We start from the raw sequence: 21781 nt of genomic DNA on the forward strand, positions 1-21781 counted from the left end.
AACCTTCCTTGAACCCCTGTAAAGTGCTCTGGCCTATCACATCCTCTGGAAGCGCGTTCCATGTGTCCACCACCCTCTGGGTAAAAAAGAACTTCCTAGCATTTGTTCTAAACCTGTCCCCTTTCAATTTCTCCGAGTGACCCCTAGTGGTTGTGGGCCCCCACAGTTTGAAAAATCTGTCCTTATTCACCTTCTCAATGCCCTTTAGGATTTTGAAGGTTTCTATCATGTCCCCTCTAAGTCTCCTCTTCTCCAGGGAGAACAGCCCCAGCATTTTCTTTGCCTGCATGGCCTCAAGCCACCGCGGCCTGTAGGCGCCTCAAGCCGCCTCGCCTCGAAGCCCTCCTCCTGGCATTCTCCGTTCCGCACCGCCTTTTCGCCTCGCCTCAAAGCCCTCCTCCTGGCATCCTCCGCTGCGCACCGCCTTTCATGCGCCTTAGCGCGCATGCACACTCTGCCGGCCACATCCCGACAGATCAGGACTCAGGGAACACAGGGTAAGAGTGCACATACGTGCTTAGCATTTTATTATTATAGATTATATTTTTGATGCATATAGTGTGAATGCTGTAATAGTACAAATAAAGATCCCAAACAAAATTAAATCTGATAGTGTGATCATATCCCATAGGAATGAACAGGAACTGTGCTTGGACTTTGGGAACAGAGTGCAGAGCATTTTGCACAATTGTAGTAACATTCTTTATAAGCCTGGTTCTTGTTGAGGTTGACCCTCTACCTTCCTACAGATGGCCTAGCCAAGAAGTTTGGGCTGACCCCTGAGCAGTTTGGAGAGAACCTCCGAGACAGTTACCAACGGCATGAGACAGAGCAATTTCCTGCAGAACCCCTGGAGCTGGCAAAAGACTATGTGTGCAGGTCAGTTTTTCTCTCAGTGTACAGCAGCTTGTAGAAGTGACTTCTGTTGCAGATACACAGGAGTCCGTACTGTAGCTGTTGATTCCCATTTCCCATGAATTGCAGAATGATATCATTTTAAGAGCTTGAAACTCCTCCCCTTCTGCACTGGAGCACAGCACCCTCCTCAGTTTTCCCTTTTGCAAGCGAACTTAGAAGGTGTCTTTTGCTCTGCTCTGCTTTTCTTTGTTATTTTCAGGTGTATTTTCCGCTGGATTCTTCCTACATTTCCTCTGGGAAACAGCTGCCTGTTTCTCTTGCAGCACATTCCATACATGTTCCGCGGTCTTGCATTTGCCATGAGAATTCACAACAGCCATTCAGATAGTGGCTCTGCATGGGGCCAAAGCATAGAAAGATCACTTCTGCCCCAGGTCATCACTGGACCACCAGGGATTTTAAAAGGTACCATTTTTAAAATTGGGGAGGGAGGTGATAATTGTTAGTCAACTGGGGCAGGAGGCAGGAGGGATCCCAGGTCTTACAGCAGGCCCAGTGGAAGCCTGCAAAAGGTCTGGGAGGGGGATGGATAGGCACTGACCCAAATATAAACTGAGACCCCCCCCCATCTTTGGGCCATTTTTTTGGCCCCTAAATGTTAGTTTATATTTGAGTATAAACGATATGTTTATTCCGGGGGAGTTCCTTGTGCCTTTCCTTCTCTTTTCTTATATTTCAGTGGAGTTTGATTGCTTTGGTACCAACTGTGAAGGGTGATGTACTCCACTACAGAAGGGAGAATTTTCAAGTTCTTAAAGTGATACCTTTCTGCAGTTCGTGGGAAATGGGAATCAACAGCTACAGTATGGACTCCTGTGTATCCTAACAGAACCCAGAATATTGTGGTAAGAACCTAATCTGTCGTCAGAGGTTATCCCAAGAGCTTTGTAGCAAATGTTATCTGATTTCCCCTATATGCTAGTATAATACAACTCTCCTAATCTGTTTCTAGCCTCCAAAGTAAAAAGTACTGCCTATGTTTTGTAAGGGAGCCACAAGGGCCACACACATGTCCCCTAAATCTCAACAATCATTACATCTCTCACAATATCCAAGATACCATTCACTTTCGCCTAACACGCATCTCACACACATCTGTCCCACATCAGGGCCCAGGAATTACCCAATACCTTTTTCTCCTTGGAAATATTATTTTCCAGAAGCAAAAACACACATTACAGTACATACACACAAAGAAAGGAAATATCAAATATATATATATATATGTCTTATAATATTATGTACGTAACATCATGTAAACCAGCGGTCTCAAACCCGCGGCCCTACCCCCCCCCCAGGTGCTATTTTGCGGCCCGCAGTCTAGTACCATATCCCGCACTCTGGGCAGGAAGAGAGGCGCCAGCGTCAGCTGACTTGCAACTGCCTGCTACCGTTGCGTATGCCGGGACTCCTGCCTTCGCGTATCTGCCAGATATGCGAAGACAGGAGTTCCAGCATACGCGACGGCAGCAGGCAGTTGCAAGTCAGCTAACGCCGGCGCGATCTCACACACTTGGCAGGAAGAAAAGCTCCAGCTTCATCGTCAGCTGACTTGCAACTGCCTGCTGCCGTATTGTTAAACTCCATGTTCTCCATGCATTTACAGTTTTTGTAATGTGGTTTGTTTGTTTTTTCCTCAGTCAGTTTAATACCGCTGAGGCAGTGCTGGAAGGAGCCCGATACATGGTTGCTCTGCAGATAGCTCGGGAGCCACTGGTCAGGACGGTTCTTAGACAGACCTTCCAAGAAAGGGCTAAACTCAATGTATTGCCAACCAAGAAAGGCAAAAAGGTGAGTATGATGGGTAAAAAAGGAGATTTTAAAATCTGTGTGTGAGAGAAGTCTAGATTCCTACTAAGTTATTTGAGCAGATTTTGGACAAGAATCTGACATTGGATGATCATATTGTTATTTGATTGGTTCAGTTTTTATTTTATCAATAATAGCTAGTTCAGCAGCAGTCACAGAGGGTGGATCTGTTCATTAGCTTTATCTAGATCCTGGTTAACCCAGGCCTTGGGACAATACAATAAATCGATTTCTAGACTGCATAGCCAAGTAGTTCAATGTGGTTTACAAGGAATAAGTACAAGGAATGAATAGGTTAGGAGAGATTATTTGTCTATAAATTTATTGATAAGATGAGTTTTCAATTGCTTTCTAAATTGAAAATACGACTGGGGCATTAAGAACAAGTTCTTAAAATCACTATCATGCAATGCAGCTTGAAAAAAGAATTGATGCTCGTGAATTTTTTTGTATTTGCAGCCACTAACTGAAGGGAAAGCGAATAAGGCTTGGATTTTCAGGATACTCACAATGAATACATATGAGATAGATAGCATGCATTGCCTCCATTCTTTAGTGTCCCTCCAGACCGGCACAGATATGGATGGGTTTACGTTCCTCTGCCAAAAGGTGGAGACAAAGATAATGACTTTTGGCTGTAGTACAAGTGGGCTGTGCATTTTATTTTTATTTATTTATTTAAAAAATGTAAATACCGTTTAAAACTAAACGGTTTACAAGGTTTATCCCAGGACAAGCAGGCAGCATATTCTTAACGCATGGGTGACGTCACCGACGGAGCCCCGGTACGGACCTTTTTAACTAGAAAGTTCTAGTTGGCCGCACCACGCATGCGCAAGTGCCTTCCCGCCCGACGGAGGAGAGCGTGATCCCCAGTTTCTTCGTTTCCGCGGAGCGAAGAAGACGCATGTGTTTTCAACGGCCGTTGAAAAACTAATTTTTGCCTTCCCGCTCGCGTATTTTTTCACTTTTTTTCCTTTTTTCTTATCGGATTCCCTTTATTTTTGTTTTCAAAAAAAAAAAAACTCGTCGAGTTTTCCTTTTTTTTTTCAGGTCGGCCCCGGCGGGGCCTGTTGCCACCATACAGGCCTCCGGGTTCGATTTTGCGGATGCCGTGTTTCCATTCATGCCCTCTCAACTGGGTTTTAAGAAGTGCCAGCGGTGTGCACGCCCAGTCTCCCTCACCGACCCACACAATTGGTGCCTCCAGTGCTTGGGTCCAGAGCATCGGGCTGACACCTGCACCCGCTGTGCTACGCTTAAAAAGCGTACTTTGAAAAATCGGCAGATCCAGCAAAATATTTTGTTTGGTACCGGATCTGCCATGGAACCGGCTGCGACGTCGACGGCACCACAAAAGTCGGCACCGACGACATCAACACCACCGGACCCTTCCTCGGGGTCGTTGGGCCCAGGTAAGCCGGCTAAGAAGCCTCCCACTTCCCTTGAGCGCCCTCCTGCCACGGTTGCGACACCGGCCCTCCCAGCACCGCACCGGCCCCGCAAACGCTCCGCTCCGATCTCGGTGAGTGCCTCATCATCGGCCTCCTCATCACCGGAGCGTAGAGCGGCACCTATGGTACCGAAGAAGAAAAAAGCGGTACCGGTGCCTCCCCTGGACGACCGCATCGCGGCCATACTCCAAACACAGTTACAGGAACAGCTGCAACAACAGCTCCAACAACTGTTGCCGGCGTTGCTGGCACCGCACCTTCCGGTACGGGACCGGTCTGAGCCTCACACTGTCCCATCGGTGTCGACCCCCTCGGTACCGATTAATACTTCCATGCCGGTGCTCTTGGCAGAAACACCTACAGTACATACCCGTGATGCTGCCGACCCTGTCCGGTCCCAGGAACGACATCGGTCTTCCTCACCCGGTACCGCCTCGGTGCGCTCAGGCAAATCTCTTTCAAAGACCCGCCATGCCGAGCCCTCCACACCGATATCCAAACGTACGCACCCCGACGTTAGGGACCCAGATTTGTGGGAAGACTCCCCTCACGGTACCGAGGAGGACGCTTCGTCAACCGACGAAGAACCCTCCATGACCGACACCGTCTCCAAACCAGAGCAATCCTCTTTCTCCAAATTCCTTAGGGAGATGTCAGCAGCTCTTTCCATTCCCTTAGAGTCCGACTCTAAAAAGTCTCAGGCTTTCCTCGATGCCCTAGACTTTGAGCAACCTCCCAAAGAATTTCTGAAGTTGCCCGTCCACGACATCTTACGGGAAACTTTCTATAAAAACTGGGAAGCTCCCCTCACGGTTCCTGGAGCCCCTCGTAAATTGGATAGCTTGTACCTGGTTATTCCAATCCCAGGGTTTGATAAACCTCAATTGCCCCACGAGTCCCTCCTGGTGGAATCTACTTTGAAAAAATCTCAGGGTTCCAGTGTATATGCCTCCACCCCTCCTGGCAGAGAGGGAAAGACCATGGATAAATTTGGTAAGCGCCTTTTCCAAAATGCCATGTTAGCCAATAGAGCCAACAACTATACCTTCCACTTCTCCTTCTACATGAAACATCTGGTGCAACAGCTCTCCTCTTTACAGAAATACCTTCCTGAACGTAAGGTCCCTCTTTTCCAGCAACATATTTCCAGCCTCCTCCAACTCAGGAAATTCATGGTTCGCTCCATCTACGACTCATTTGAGCTGACCTCTCGCGCATCTGCCATGGCGGTGGCCATGCGACGTTTGGCATGGCTGAGAGTCTCTGACCTGGACATTAACCACCAGGACCGCCTGGCTAACGCACCTTGTCTGGGTGATGAACTCTTCGGAGAGTCCCTGGACTCAACAACCCAGAAACTCTCAGCACATGAGACCAGGTGGGACACTCTGATTAAACCTAAAAAGAAGACTCCACCTGCTCGCACCTACAGACAGCAGTCTTCATACCAGCGCAGGTTCTCGGCCAGACCTCTCAACCCGCCTCAACAGCAGCCCCGCCGACCTCGTCAACAGCATCAATCTCAGGCTCGCTCACAGTCTCACCAACCTGCCAAGCCTCTCCCTCCGTCAAAACCATCTCAGCCCTTTTGACTTTTTCCTCCAGGGCATAGCCAGTCTCCCATCATCATTGCCTCTTCCTCAGCCTATCGGGGGTCGCCTCCAAATCTTCCTCAGCCGTTGGGAGGTCATCACATCAGACCAATGGGTCCTCAACATCATTCGCCACGGCTACTCTCTCAACTTCCAGACTCTTCCACCAGACAATCCTCCCGTAGAGTCTGCTTCTCACTCCTCCCAAACCCCCCTCCTCCTGAGGGAGGTCCAATCTTCTCAATGCCATCGAAGAGGTGCCTCCGGACCAAAGGTGTCAGGGATTCTACTCCCGCTACTTCCTGGTTCCCAAGAAGACAGGAGACCTTCGTCCCATCCTCGATCTCAGGGACCTCAACAAGTGTCTGGTCAAGGAGAAGTTCAGAATGCTCTCCCTTGCCACACTTTACCCTCTTCTCTCTCAACACGACTGGCTATGTTCCCTGGACCTCAAAGAGGCCTACACTCACATCCCAATCAATCCGACTTCACGTCGCTACCTACGGTTTCAGATACAGCACCGTCACTATCAGTACAAGGTGCTACCTTTTGGCCTCGCTTCATCGCCCAGGGTGTTCACCAAGTGCCTTATTGTGGTGGCGGCCTTCCTCAGGTCTCACAACCTCCAGGTGTTCCCCTACTTGGACGATTGGTTGGTGAAAGCACCTACGTCTCCACTTGTGCTACAAGCCACTCATCACACCATCTCTTTCCTCCATCTCCTGGGGTTCGAGATCAACTACCCCAAGTCGCATCTGCTTCCCACACAGCGACTTCAGTTCATTGGAGCAGTTCTCGACACCACACTAATGAGGGCGTTTCTCCCCTCCGACCGTCAATGGACCCTGCTCCACCTCTGTCGTCAGGTGCTCCTTCATCACTCCATTCCTGCCCGACAGATGATGGTTCTCCTGGGCCACATGGCCTCGACGGTCCATGTGCTTCCTCTGGCGCGACTCCACCTCAGGACACCTCAATGGACTCTTGCCAACCAATGGTCACAGACCACGGATCTTCTTTCTCATCCCATGTCTGTGACATCGTCTCTTCAGCAATCTCTTCAATGGTGGTTGAACTCCTCAAATCTTTCCAGGGGTCTACTCTTTCATCTACCCCCTCACTCCATGATCATAACCACGGATGCCTCCCCCTATGCGTGGGGAGCTCACCTGGGAGATCTACGCACCCAGGGACTCTGGACCCCTCAGGAGCGTCAACATCACATCAATTTCCTGGAACTCAGAGCCATGTTCTATGCTCTCAAGGCCTTCCAGCACCTTCTCTGCCCTCAGGTTCTTCTCCTGTGCACAGACAATCAAGTCGCCATGTACTACATAAACAAGCAAGGCGGCACCAGATCTCGCCTCCTTTGTCAGGAGGCTCTCAGCATCTGGACCTGGGCCACGGCCCGTAATCTCTTCCTCAAGGCTGTCTATATCCAGGGCGAACAGAACTCCCTGGCCGACAATCTCAGCCGCATCCTTCAACCTCACGAGTGGACTCTGGACCCTTCAACACTCCACTCCATCTTTGCTCGCTGGGGCACTCCGCAGGTGGACCTCTTTGCAGCGCCTCACAACCATCAGCTGCCCCAGTTCTGTTCCAGACTTTTCTCTCCTCATCGTCTGACCCCAGATGCATTCCTGCTCGACTGGACGGATCGGTTCCTCTATGCCTTTCCTCCACTACCTCTGAGGTTGCGGACGTTATCCAAACTCCGCAGGGACAGGGCCACCATGATTCTCATCGCTCCTCGGTGGCCTCGCCAACACTGGTTCTCCCTCCTGCTTCAGCTCAGCTCCAGGGAGCCCATTCCTCTTCCTGTGTTTCCTACTCTACTTACGCAGCAACGTCAGTCTCTACTGCATCCCAATCTGTCTTCGCTCCACCTGACAGCTTGGTTTCTCTCGGGCTGACCTCTCCAGAGAATCTGTCTCAGCCTGTCCGTCGCATTCTGGATGCCTCCAGGAAACCGGCCACCCTCCAATGTTACCATCAGAAGTGGACCAGGTTCTCCTCTTGGTGTCTACTGCATCATCACGATCCCACCTCATTAGCGGTGGAAACTGTACTGGACTATTTGCTCTCTCTGTCCGACGCTGGTCTCAAGTCTACCTCAATCAGAGTCCACCTCAGTGCCATCACTGCGTTTCATGAGCCTATCCTCGGAAAACCTCTCACGGCTCATCCACTGGTTTCCCGGTTCATGAGAGGCCTCTTCAATGTCAAACCAACTCTGAAGCCTCCTCCTGTCGTCTGGGACCTGAATGTGGTTTTATCAGCCCTCATGAAACCCCCTTTTGAGCCTCTTGCCACAACTTCGCTCAAACTTCTAACATGGAAGGTGCTTTTCCTCATTGCCATCACCTCTGCCAGGAGGGTTAGTGAGATGCATGCACTGGTCGCCGATCCACCGTTCACTGTTTTGCACCATGACAAGGTGGTTCTGTGTACCCATCCTAAATTCCTTCCCAAGGTGGTCTCGGCTTTTCACCTCAACCAGTCCATTGTGTTGCCTGTCTTTTTCCCTAAACCCCATTCTCATCCTGGGGAACAGGCGTTGCACACGCTGGATTGTAAGCGTGCCCTTGTATACTACCTTGACCGTACCAGGGCTCACCGCTCGTCCCCTCAGCTCTTTCTGACCTTCGATCCTAACCGTCTAGGTCGTCCTGTCTCTAAACGGACGCTTTCCAACTGGCTTGCTGCCTGTATTGCGTTCTGTTATGCTCGGGCCGGTCTCTCACTGGAAGGTGCTGTCACGGCCCACAGGGTCAGAGCTATGGCTGCTTCTGTGGCTTTCCTCCGTTCCACGCCCATCGAGGAAATCTGCAAGGCTGCCACTTGGTCCTCAGTTCACACGTTCACTACTCACTACTGTCTGGATGCCTTCTCCAGACGGGATGGACACTTCGGCCAATCTGTGTTACAAAATTTATTTTCCTAATGGCCAACCATCCCTCCTCCCTCTCTGTTAGCTTGGAGGTCACCCATGCGTTAAGAATATGCTGCCTGCTTGTCCTGGGATAAAGCACAGTTACTTACCGTAACAGGTGTTATCCAGGGACAGCAGGCAGATATTCTTACGTCCCACCCTCCTCCCCGGGTTGGCTTCTTAGCTGGCTTATCTTAACTGGGGACCACGCTCTCCTCCGTCGTGCGGGAAGGCACTCGCGCATGCGCGATGTGGCCAACTAGAACTTAGTTAAAAAGGTCCGTACCGGGGCTCCGTCGGTGACGTCACCCATGCGTTAAGAATATCTGCCTGCTGTCCCTGGATAACACCTGTTACGGTAAGTAACTGTGCTTTACATGCATAATATTTTAATTTTAATTTTTTTTTTAAATTTCTTTATTCTTTTTCAAACTTACATCAAGTGCACAAAAAGAACAACATGAAATACTATCGTATAACACTTGAACATCATACATTATATTCTTAATATGTAAATTAATTAAAAACCCTCCCCCCTCCCATCTTTCTATACAATCATTAAAACTATCATATTCCTTCAAAATTTCAATTTTGCTACATCTTATCTTCCAATCTCCCCACCCCCCTATGTATATTATCAAAGAAAAATGATGCCTATTCACTATAGAGAATGACACGGTGGCGGTTTACCCGCAGCTACTGCGTTTAGCCGCGGGTAACCCGCCAAAAACGGGAAATGAAAATTAGCAGCCTCTGCGGGGACGGGGACAAGACCATCACCGCCCCGTGGAGCGGTGAATGGTCTTGTCACTGCAGTGAGGCATAAAGGATCGTGCGGTCCCCGCACCCCCATCCGCCCACCCGCACGCCGGCTCGATCGTTTAACCAGCTTCCTCTCTCCACCTCACCTTAGTTTGCCGGCTTTCTTTTTCGGCGACCGGAACGCTTTCAAAAGAGCCGCGCACGCGCGGCTGCTCATTATTCAATCTTCTGCTCTGACCCAACCGGAAACAGGAAGTTGCAGCAGAGCAGAAGATTGAACTTTGAGCTGCCGCGCGTGCGCGGCTCTTTGAAAGCGTGCCGGTCGCCGAAAAAGAAAACCGGCAAACTAAGGAGAGCTGGAGAGCAGTAGCGTACCAAGGGGGAGGCGGGAGGGGCGAAAAAGGTAATGGCGCCAGGCCTTGGAGCACCGAGGCAGACCGCTTCTCCCCCTTCCCAGCCGAACCCCCGCTGACCCTCCTATCTCCCCCCCCCAAGTGAACCTTTACGACCCTCCCAGCGAAAGCAGCAAACCTCCCTCCAGTAGCGTCGACTTTCTCCTCCCTCTGCCGCATCACTGATGACGTCATCAGTGACGCGGCAGAGGGAGGAGAAAGCCGCGAAGGAGGTTTGCTGCTCTCGCTGGGAGGGTCGGAAAGGTTCACGGGGGGGGGGAGATAGGAGGGTCAGCGGGGATTCGGCTGGGAGGGGGGAGAAGCGGTCTGCCTCGGTGCTCCATTACCTTCTTCGGGCAGCAACAGCGTTTACAATTCGCTGCTGTTGCCGGCTTCAGGCCTTGTTCTCTGCCGGGTCCTGCCTACTTCCTGTTTTCATGAAGACAGGACCCGACAGAGAGGAAGGCCTGAAGCGGGCAACATCAGTGAATTGTGAATGCTGCTGCTGCCCGATGAAGTTCAGGCCATCGAGGAAGGAGCAGGGTGAAATCGGCTGCTGGCTTGGGGGTGAGGGTAGGGAAAAAATCGTGGAAGTGGAGAAATTGGCACGATGGCTTTGTGGGGGCTAGGGGGAGAGAGAAAGAAAGGAAAAAATAAAGAGGGGGGCAGGGGGAGAGAGAAAGAAAGGCAGAAATAAAGAGGGGTCAGGGGGAGAGAGAAAGAAAGGCAGAAAGAAAGAGGGGGACCAAGGGGAGAGAGAAAGAAAGGCAGAAATAAAGAGGGGGTCAAGAGGGAGAGAAAGAAAGGCAGAAAGAAAGAGGGGAGCCAGGGGGAGAGAGAAAGAAAGAGGGGGGGGGGCAGGAGAAGAAAGAAGGATCAGAAGAAGGACCAGAGTCTCATGAAATCACCAGACAAAAAGGTAGGAAAAATGATTTTATTTTCAACTTGGTGATCAAAATGTGTCCGTTTTGAGAATTTATATCTGCTGTCTATATTTTGCACTATGGCCCCCTTTTACTAAAATGCAATAGCATTTTTTAGCGCAGGGAGCCTATGAGCGTCGAGAGCAGCGTGGGGCATTCAGCGCAGCTCCCTGCGCTAAAAACCGCTATCGCAGTTTAGTAAAAAGGGAGGGGGAATATTTGTCTATTTTTGTATAGTTGTTACTGAGGTGACATTGCATAAAGTCATCTGCCTTGACCTCTTTGAAAACCCGCGGAATATAAATGATAATTAACATTTTCTCTGCGTACAGCGTGCTTTGTGTTTTTAAAATTTTATTGTTGGTAGATCATTTTGACTTGGCCACAAAGGTAAGGGGGAGGGAGGGAGGGGAGCTGCTGAAAGACATCTAGTAATCCTTGCAGGCTTGACTGTGCAGGGAATTATTTTTGTAAAATCATGTTTTGTTATGTGACTGGCATTATCTAGACTTTAATTTCTATGAATGAATAGAATGAAAATGATATAAAATTACTTGCTTGCGGGGACCGCGTGTTCCGGCTCACACAAGGAAGGAAGGGGTGAAAGGGAAAAAGTTTCTCTTCCTTGGAAATAGATTCTGAAGTGACCTCATCAAATAAGACCAGCACTAAATGTACAAGAAATCCCTTAAACAATGTCAAAAGAGCCCAAAATAGAAAACTGCTACTGCCTTGAGACTCCATTATTGAAGGAATCAATTTGAAATCACAGAAGAGACAGAAAAAGGTTAAATGCCTCATGGAATCCTCAGGTACAAACCAAATTGTGAATGAAATCAGAGCAGACAGTAAGAATTATAAAATTGATGTCATTTTCCATCTGGAAAAAAAGGCGTACTAGAAATAATGCCTCAGCAATACAATTTTCAGAAGTTCTATTTGCTCATGGTAAGGGAGAAGAGAGACTGCTAGTGATGGTGGGGGGACTGATAGAAGATATGAAAGAAGGGTGGTAGAAAGGAACAGATGGTAAAGGAGGGAGGGAAGGGTGGTGGTGGAAAGGAATAGAACAGACATTGAAAGAGGGTAGAGAGGAACAGACCCTGACAGGAAATGTGGAAGGCAGAGTGGGGAGAAGACGCTGGAAGGGAAGAAGACAGATGCCAGACTATGGGGGAGCGGAGGGAAGAAAATGGGTGCTAGACGGGGACGGTGACGGGGCGGTGAATGGGATGGCAGTGGCGGTGACGGGGCGGTGAAAGGGATGGCGGTGACGGGGCGGTGAAAGGAACAGCGGTGACGGGGCGGTGCAGAGGATGGTGGGCCGGGGACGGTGCAGTGACGGGGACAGATTTTTTCACCGTGTCATTCTCTAATTCACTACAAAAATCAACCATCGGTCTCCATATCTTTAAAAAATTTTTATAACTTCCTTTCTGTATTGCAATTGCTCTTTCCATCTTGTAAATATGACACAGGGAATTCCACCAAAACGTATAATTGAGATTACTATAATTTTTCCAGTTGTTAGTAATATGTTGCATAGCAACACCCGTCATTATCATCAAAAGCTTATTGTTATGTGCTGATAATTGACTTTTTTTCCTCATAGACATACCGAACAGAACAGTATCATATGATATTTCCACATGATTTTTTAATAAGCAATTTATTTGAGACCAAATTGAATTCCAAAAATTCCTAATGCAGGTGCAATAAAAAATTAGATGATCCAATGTCCCCACTTCTAGATTACAGTGCCAGCATCTATTAGATTTAGAGCTATCCAACTTTTGTAAACGAACTGGGGTACAAAAAGCTCTATGTAATAAAAAGAACCAAGTTTGTCTCATAGATGCTGACACTGTACATCTCATTCTCCAAGACCAAATTCGTGGCCATTGAGAAGCAGAAATATTATGCTTAATCTCAATGCTCCAAATGTTTCTCAGACCAGTTTTTGGCTTTTTATTTAAAAATCCAGATAATAATTTATACCACTGTGCGGCTAGGTGTCCCATGAAATCAGCCTGGAAACATAGGAACTCCAAACTATATTGAGTATTAAGAGTTTTCCATTCAGGGAACCCCACCTGAATAGCCTGCTTCAGCTGCAACCATTTAAAACTTTGTGATTTATCAAGACCAAATCTAATTTGCAACTGTGAAAAGTCAAGCAGTTTACCATTTAAAATAACATAATTTAAAGTTCTTATGCCTGCTATAATCCAGTGTTTCCATAAGATTTGAGCTCCGCCAATTCGAATCTTGGAGTTTATCCATAAAGATTGATTTGTTGATTTGTTTATTGGAATAGATGTTAGATATCTCAAAGTTTTCCATGTATCAATCAAAATTCTGTTCTGTTTATATCTTCTAGGCATTTTTATACTAACAACATGAACTAAATGTAAAGGAAACATTAGACGCCACTCCAAATAAAACCAATCTGGAGCATTATCATAGAGTTCTGGGAGGATCCATTACATACCCTGGCTTAAAATATAGGCTTGATGGTACCTATAAAAATTTGGAAATTTAATCCCTCCCTCCTCAATTGGCTTTTGTAGAGATACTAGAGCAATCATAGGTCTTTTACCTAGCCAAATAAATTTCGTAAGAATACCATTAAGTTTTTTATAAAATGACCCCTGAAAAAATATTGGTATCATACTCATTTGGTAACAAACTACAGGCAGAATCATCATTTTAATTGTTTGCACTCTCCCCCACCATGAAAGATGTAACGGATTCCAATGCTCACATACTTTTGTTATTTTTTTTAATAAAAGTTTTTCATTCTCTTTCAAAGTGTCTTCCAGCGTCTTTTTTATCATTATACCTAAATATTTTAATCCCTCTTCTTTCCAGATAAATGAAAAAGCATCAAATAAACCTTTAGTACAATGTACATTAAGAGGAAGAATCTCAGACTTATTCCAATTAATTTTATATCCTGAAAATTTTCCAAATGTATCAATCAACTCCAATAAACATGGAATGGTAGATTCAGGATTCCTCAAATACAGCAATTAAAATGAACACAAAGAAGCCGCGCTAGTAGCTGCTGCGAGGTAACAGCCCCGAAGTCCATACAGATTTAAAGTGCTTCGGGGCTGTTGCCATGCGGCAACCACTAACGCAGCTTTATAAAACAGGTTGATGGTAAAACAGACGAATAGTTGAAAACATATAATAAAATAAATATAAAAACAATCTTGAAGAGATACCATAATGTGGGTAGAAAGATCATGGTTAGTTCATCAACTTTGTCTGAAATACCTAAAAAAGGCATCAACAAATAGCTGCGTCTTTAGTAATTTTCTAAAACTACCCTTTTCACATCTACAGTAAGTCTGTTCTCAGTCTCCAGCAGGTGAGGTGATAAGTCTATGCAGTCTGTCTTTGTTTAGTGTTGGATTTTGATTTGGCCTTCTGGTCCTTTTTTGAGGTGCCAGATTGAGCTTGGGGACCCTTTCAAGGGTCCATCCAACCTAGGGGGTGCCACACTCGACTGGTCAAGTCCCCCTCTCCCCATTTCCCCCCGCCTTTCCAAAATTTTTTGAGCTAGAGGTGCCTCAGCTGTAAGCCTTGCAAGGCATATAGCTTTGAGAGCCAGTGGGGTCTGCTTACTAAAGTTGTATTGAAAAAAAATCCTGAGGCATTGCCGGTCTGAATGAAAGCTTTCAATTGACTGTAATTGGATGTTATTTTAATCAGTTATTTTAATCTTTGTAGCGGTTTTCACAATGAGCACTTTTAAAGGGAAAAAGTGCTCATTGTGTGCCCAACGAGCAGTGAGCACAGCTGGTTTGTGCACGAATTACTCCTGCTGCTGCGACGTAGAATCGGCTTCGGGTGCTGGCAAGCAGGGTTTCCTTGTTGTCTGCAGGCAGTGGGGAAGCCCAGTCTTCCTCTAACACCTACACAGGGCTTTCCCCAGCTGTTGGTGGTCAGGGAAATAAGGTTTCCCTTACTGCCGACAGAGGTGGGGATTCCCTTTTCACTTCAGCAACTGGGTCTGTTCAGGCCTCTTTGCCACTACAAACATTGGGTGAAAGTTTTTTGCCAATCTTTTCTCTGGTTTTGGCAGGAAGCTCCGCCATTTTGCCTGTGACCTCCCTCCTGACTTAGAGAGACAAGAACAGGTTTTAACTGTCTCTCCTGCTTCTCCAGTGAGTGCTTCTTTGCTGCCAGGGGATTTTGCCCCTGATTTGTTTTGGCCATGTACAAGGCTCGCTTACAGGTGGCTGGGGGGCCTGCTTCCTCCCCGGTGGTCTCTGTTTTTTTAAGGGTGGGGGGATCTTTGCTTTCTACATCTTCCCCCATTCAGACTCCCTTAGCGTCTGTTCATGCCCAGGTTCCCCCGCCTTCATCCAAGCAGCCACGGGTTTCTTGGGATGAGGATTTTTTCTTTGAGGACACGTTTTCGCCTGATGAGGACATGAACTTTTTATCCCAGGACAAGCAGGCAGCATATTCTTAACGTATGGGTGACGTCACCGACGGAGCCCCGGTACGGACCTTTTTAACTAGAAAGTTCTAGTTGGCCGCACCGCGCATGCGCGAGTGCCTTCCCGCCCGACGGAGGAGTGCGTGGTCTCCAGTTTCTTCGTTTCCGCGGAGCGAAGAAGACGCATGTGGTTTCAACGGCTGTTGAACACTCCTTTTTTGCCTTCCCGCTCGCGTTATTTCTGATTTTTTCTACTTTTTTCCTTCGGATTTTCTCTTTTCTTTCTAATTGGTAAAAAAAAAAAAAAACTTTCTTTTTTCCTTTATTTTTCAACAGGCCCCGGCGGGGCCTGTTGCCATCATACAAGCCTCCGGCTTTGATTTCGCGGAGGCCGTATTCCCCTTCATGCCCCCTCAGCCGGGTTTTAAGAAGTGCCAGCGGTGTGCACGCCCGATTTCCCTTTCGGACCCACACAACTGGTGCCTACAGTGCTTGGGTCCGGAACATCGGGCTGACACCTGCACCCGCTGCGCGACTCTCCAAAAACGCACACTTAAAAATAGACAAATCCAGCAGAATCTCCTCTTCGGCACCGGTTCTGCTATGGATCCGACCCCGACGTCGACGGCACCGCCGAAATCGGCACCGTCAACATCGACACCACCTGATCCTTCTGCGGGGTCGATAGCGCCAGGTAAGCCGGCTAAGAAGCCTTCCACTTCCCTCGAGCGCCCTCCAGCCACGGCGGTGACACCGGTCCTTCCGACGTCCCGCAAGTCCCGTAAGCGCTCCGCTCCGATAACGGTGAGTGCCTCTTCATCGGCCTCCTCATCACCGGAGCGTAGAGCTGCACCTATGGTACCGAAGAAAAGTAAAACGGTACCGGTGCCCCCATTGGAGGACCGTATCTCGGCCATCCTCCAGACCAAATTGCAGGAACAGCTACAGCACCAGCTTCAGGAACTGCTTCCAACCCTGCTGGCACCACTCCTTCCGGTACTGGTCCGGCCCGAGCCTCGCACCACTACGCCAGTGGCCACCCCCTCGGTACCGATGAACACTTCGATGCCGGTCTTATCGGCACAGCCTACACTCCAGACCTGCGCGGCGGAGGACCCCTCCCGGCCCCAGGACCGACATCAATCATCTCGGGACCGGGATCGGCACCACTCCTCCCGGGACAGAGATCGGCACCGGTCTTCATCTCCCGGCACCATATCCATGAGATCTGGCAAGTCCCTTTCTAAAACCCGCCATGCTGAGCCGGCCATCAGGGACCCTGACTTATGGGAGCAATCCCCACTCGGTACCGAGGAGGATGCCTCTTCCACTGATGAGGAACCCTCCATGGCTGAATCCACCTCCAAACCCGAGCAGTCCTCATTTACAAAATTCCTTCGGGAGATGTCTGGGGCTCTCTCCATCCCACTTGAGTCCGACTCCAAGAAGTCCCAGGCCTTTCTAGAAGCCTTGGACTTCGATCAACCCCCCAAGGAGTTTCTCAAACTCCCCGTCCATGATATTCTACGGGAGACGTTTTATAAAAATTTGGAGAATCCCCTTACTGTTCCAGGTGCCCCTAAGAAACTGGACAGTTTATACCGGGTCATCCCTATCCCAGGATTTGATAAACCCCAGTTGCCACATGAGAGCCTCCTGGTAGAATCCACTCTCAAAAAATCCCATGGTTCCAGTGTCTATGCCTCCACCCCTCCTGGCAGAGAGGGTAAAACAATGGACAAATTTGGAAAGCGCCTGTACCAGAATGCCATGCTGGCTAGCAGAGCCAACAATTACTCATTTCATTTTTCCTTTTACATGAAATATCTGGTACAACAACTTTCTGCTCTGCAAAAGTATATTCCTGAACGCAAGGTTCCCTTATTTCAGCAACAAATTTCCACCCTCCTTCAGCTTAGGAAGTTCATGGTACGCTCAATCTATGACTCCTTCGAGCTCTCCTCCCGAGCCTCTGCTCTGGCAGTGGCCATGCGACGCCTTGCCTGGCTGAGGGTATCTGACCTTGATGTGAACCACCAAGACCGCCTTGCCAACGCGCCCTGTCTTGGTGATGAACTTTTTGGGGAGTCTCTGGATACCACGACACAAAAACTTTCGGCTCATGAGACGAGATGGGACACCCTCATTAAGCCTAAAAAGAAGACTCCGCCAACACGACCATACAGACCTCAGTCATCTTACCAACGTCGTTTTTCTGCTAGGCCACTTAATCCTCCTCAACAACAATCTCGTCGGCCTCGCCAACAACAACAACAACACTCTCAGGCTCGCTCACAATCTCACCAGACAGCCAAGCCTCTCCCGCAAACTAAGCCTCCTCAGCCCTTTTGACGCCTTTCTCCAGGGCATAGCCAGTCTCCAACCCTCGCTGCCTCTGCCTCAACCTATCGGGGGCCGCCTCACCATCTTTCTACGACGCTGGGAGGCCATCACATCAGACCTGTGGGTTCTAAACATCATCCGTCACGGATACTCACTAAGGTTCCAGACTCTTCCTGCAGACCATCCTCCCGTAGAGTCTGCTTCTCACTCCTCCCAAACTCCACTCCTCCTCAGGGAGGTCCAATCCCTCCTCCTTCTCAATGCCATCGAAGAAGTTCCACCAGACCAAAGAGGTCAGGGATTTTACTCCCGCTACTTCTTGGTACCCAAGAAAACAGGGGATCTTCGTCCTATCCTCGACCTCAGGAACCTCAACAAGTGTTTGGTCAAGGAAAAGTTCAGGATGCTCTCCCTTGCCACACTTTATCCTCTTCTGTCTCAACACGACTGGCTATGTTCCCTGGACCTCAAGGAGGCCTACACTCACATCCCAATCCATCAGGCTTCACGTCGCTACCTCCGATTCCAGATACTGAATCACCACTATCAGTACAAAGTGCTACCCTTTGGTCTCGCATCATCACCCAGGGTGTTCACCAAGTGCCTGATTGTGGTAGCGGCCTGTCTCAGGTCCCACAACCTACAAGTGTTCCCCTACTTGGACGATTGGTTGGTGAAAGCAACAACCTCTCCACTTGTGCTGCAATCAACTCACCACACCATCTCCTTCCTCCATCTCTTGGGGTTCGAGATCAATTATCCCAAGTCGCATCTGCTTCCCACGCAGCGCCTTCAGTTCATCGGAGCTCTTCTCGATACCAACTTCATGAGAGCGTTCCTTCCTGCCGACCGGCACCGGACACTGCTCCGCCTCTGTCGACAGGTGCTACTCCAGCCATCCATCCCTGCTCGCCAGATGATGATTCTTCTGGGTCACATGGCCTCGACAGTCCATGTAGTTCCTCTGGCGCGACTCCATCTGAGGATACCGCAATGGACTCTCGCCAACCAATGGTCACAGACCAGGGATCCTCTTTCTCATCCCATCTCTGTGACATCGTCTCTTCAGCAATCTCTTCAATGGTGGTTGACCTCCTCAAATCTTTCCAGGGGCCTCCTTTTTCATCCACCCCCTCATTCCATGATCATCACCAAAGATGCCTCCCCCTATGCATGGGGAGCTCACATAGGGGATTTACGCACCCAGGGACTCTGGACCCCTCAGGAGCGTCAACATCACATCAATTTCCTGGAACTCAGAGCCATGTTTTATGCTCTCAAGGCCTTCCAGCACCTTCTCTATCCTCAGGTTCTTCTCCTGTGCACGGACAACCAGGTCGCCATGTACTACATCAACAAGCAAGGCGGCACCGGATCTCGTCTCCTTTGTCAGGAGGCCCTCTGAATTTGGACCTGGGCCACAGCCCACAATCTTTATCTCAAAGCGGTCTATATCCAGGGCGAACAGAACTCCCTGGCCGACCGGCTCAGCCGCATCCTTCAACCTCACGAGTGGACCCTGGATCCTCCCACTCTCCACTCCATCTTTGCTCGCTGGGGCACTCCGCAGGTGGACCTCTTTGCAGCTCCTCACAACCATCAGCTGCCCCAGTTCTGCTCCAGACTCTTCTCTCCACATCGTCTGACCCCGGATGCATTCCTACTCGACTGGACGGATCGATTCCTCTATGCCTTCCCTCCACTTCCTCTGATGTTGCGGACCCTGTTCAAACTCCGCAAGGACAGAGCCACCATGATTCTCATCGCCCCTCGGTGGCCCAGGCAACACTGGTTCTCCCTCCTACTTCAACTCAGCTCCAGGGAGCCAATTCCTCTTCCTGTATTTCCTTCTCTGCTTACGCAGCAACATCAGTCTCTACTACATCCCAATCTGTCTTCCCTCCACCTGACAGCTTGGTTTCTCTCGGGCTGACCTCTCCAGAAAACCTGTCTCAGCCTGTCCGTCGCATTTTGGATGCCTCCAGGAAACCCTCCACACTCCAATGTTACCATCAGAAATGGACCCGATTCTCCTCTTGGTGCCTCCTGCATCATCACAATCCCACCTCATTGGCGGTGGAAACTGTACTGGACTATTTGCTCTCTCTGTCTAACGCTGGTCTCAAGTCTACCTCGATCAGAGTCCACCTCAGTGCCATCACTGCTTTTCACGAGCCTATCCTTGGAAAACCCCTCACAGCTCATCCTCTGGTTTCCCGGTTCATGAGAGGCCTCTTCAATATCAAACCACCTCTTCAGCCTCCCCCGGTCGTCTGGGACCTCAATGTGGTTTTGTCGGCCCTCATGAAACCCCCCTTTGAGCCTCTGGCTACTACCTCGCTCAAACTTCTCACATGGAAGGTGCTTTTCCTCATTGCCATCACCTCTGCCAGGAGGGTTAGTGAGCTACATGCACTGGTCGCCGATCCACCATTCACTGTTTTTCACCATGACAAGGTGGTTCTGCGTACCCATCCTAAATTCCTTCCTAAGGTGGTTTCAGCCTTTCACCTCAACCAGTCCATCGTGCTACCTGTCTTCTTCCCAAAACCCCATTCTCATCCTGGGGAACAGGCTCTTCACACGCTGGATTGTAAGCGTGCTCTGGCGTACTACCTTGACCGTACCAGGGCTCACCGCTCCTCTCCTCAACTCTTTCTGACCTTCGATCCTAACCGTCTGGGTCACCCTGTATCTAAACGAACGCTGTCCAATTGGCTTGCTGCCTGTATTGCGTTCTGTTATGCTCGGGCCGGCCTGTCACTGGAAGGAGCTGTCACGGCCCATAAAGTCAGAGCTATGGCTGCTTCTGTGGCTTTCCTCCGTTCCACGCCTATTGAGGAAATCTGCAAGGCGGCCACTTGGTCTTCAGTTCACACATTCACTACTCACTACTGTCTGGATGCCTTCTCCAGACGGGATGGGCACTTTGGTCAATCTGTGTTACAAAATTTATTTTCCTAATGGCCAACCATCCCTCCTCCCTCTCTGTTAGCTTAGAGGTCACCCATACGTTAAGAATATGCTGCCTGCTTGTCCTGGGATAAAGCACAGTTACTTACCGTAACAGGTGTTATCCAGGGACAGCAGGCAGATATTCTTACGACCCACCCACCTCCCCGGGTTGGCTTCTTAGCTGGCTTATCCTAACTGGAGACCACGCACTCCTCCGTCGGGCGGGAAGGCACTCGCGCATGCGCGGTGCGGCCAACTAGAACTTTCTAGTTAAAAAGGTCCGTACCGGGGCTCCGTCGGTGACGTCACCCATACGTTAAGAATATCTGCCTGCTGTCCCTGGATAACACCTGTTACGGTAAGTAACTGTGCTTTCTGGATGATCCACCAGGTCCTCTTGGGGGGGACAGATGAGGCAGATGGTTGTTTTTCGGAGCTGCCTGTTGTCAAGGATGCGTCGGAGGTGCGCATTTTTCACCAGGAAGAGCTGCAGGAGCTTATTCTGCAGGTTTCTTCCATTTTGTGTTTTGAGGAGGAAGCGAAGGACCCTCCTTGTGTTGTGGAACACTCTTTTCCTATGCATCAGGATATTCAGGATGTAGTGCACATAGAGTGGAAGACTCCAGACATGCCTTTTCGCGTGACACGGTCTATGACTAGGCTCTATCCTATTCCTTATGGGGATAAGGATACCTTTTCCTGTGGTTGATGCGGTGGTCTTGGCTATCGCATATAGACATACAGTGCCAGTTGAGGGCGGTTCGGCCTTGAGGGACTCGCAGGACCATTAGATGGAGTTACTTCTTAAGCAGAGTTTTGACGTGGCTGCCTTGGCTGTCCAGGTGACGGTTTGTTTGCCTGGTCTGGGTGAGTCCTTGACCGGGAGTCTGATGACTGTTCCTTGGTGGATCAGGAAGTTACTAACATTGAGATCGGTGCTTGTTCAGGCCTTGAGTGATTCTAAAATGCCTCGGCTTCTGGAGGACCATCCTTGACCGGTGTCTCAGGGTGGTGCCAGCCAGGTTCGATTGCATGATTTTCTCAGATATCACCCTAGCTGGGGTGCGGCCTCCTTCCCTTCCAGGGGGAGCTTCTTTCAAATCATGCAGTCATTTTGGGGTGCCCGTCGGGAAGTTTGTGACTCCTCCAGTGGACCCTTCTCCACCCGTCTAGCCCAATGACTCCTTGCGGGTCCTTCCCCCAGTTCTGTTAGGTGTGGGACATTTACCGGGAGTGGACCAAGAT

General features: G+C 49.3%; 1 protein-coding gene across 1 annotated transcript in view; it reads left to right on the forward strand.

Moving 5' to 3' along the window:
* The window catches only part of SUPT6H (SPT6 homolog, histone chaperone and transcription elongation factor), a 195806-nt gene that overhangs the window by 82540 nt on the left and 91485 nt on the right, over positions 1 to 21781 (forward strand). Inside the window, exons 14-15 of the mRNA XM_033922805.1 lie at positions 750 to 879; positions 2559 to 2709. Coding sequence (XP_033778696.1) covers positions 750 to 879; positions 2559 to 2709 — 281 coding nt within the window. The remainder of the gene's footprint in view (positions 1 to 749; positions 880 to 2558; positions 2710 to 21781) is intronic.

Source organism: Geotrypetes seraphini, chromosome 15 (genome assembly GCF_902459505.1).
Source record: "Geotrypetes seraphini chromosome 15, aGeoSer1.1, whole genome shotgun sequence".
NCBI classification, from domain to species: domain Eukaryota; kingdom Metazoa; phylum Chordata; class Amphibia; order Gymnophiona; family Dermophiidae; genus Geotrypetes; species Geotrypetes seraphini.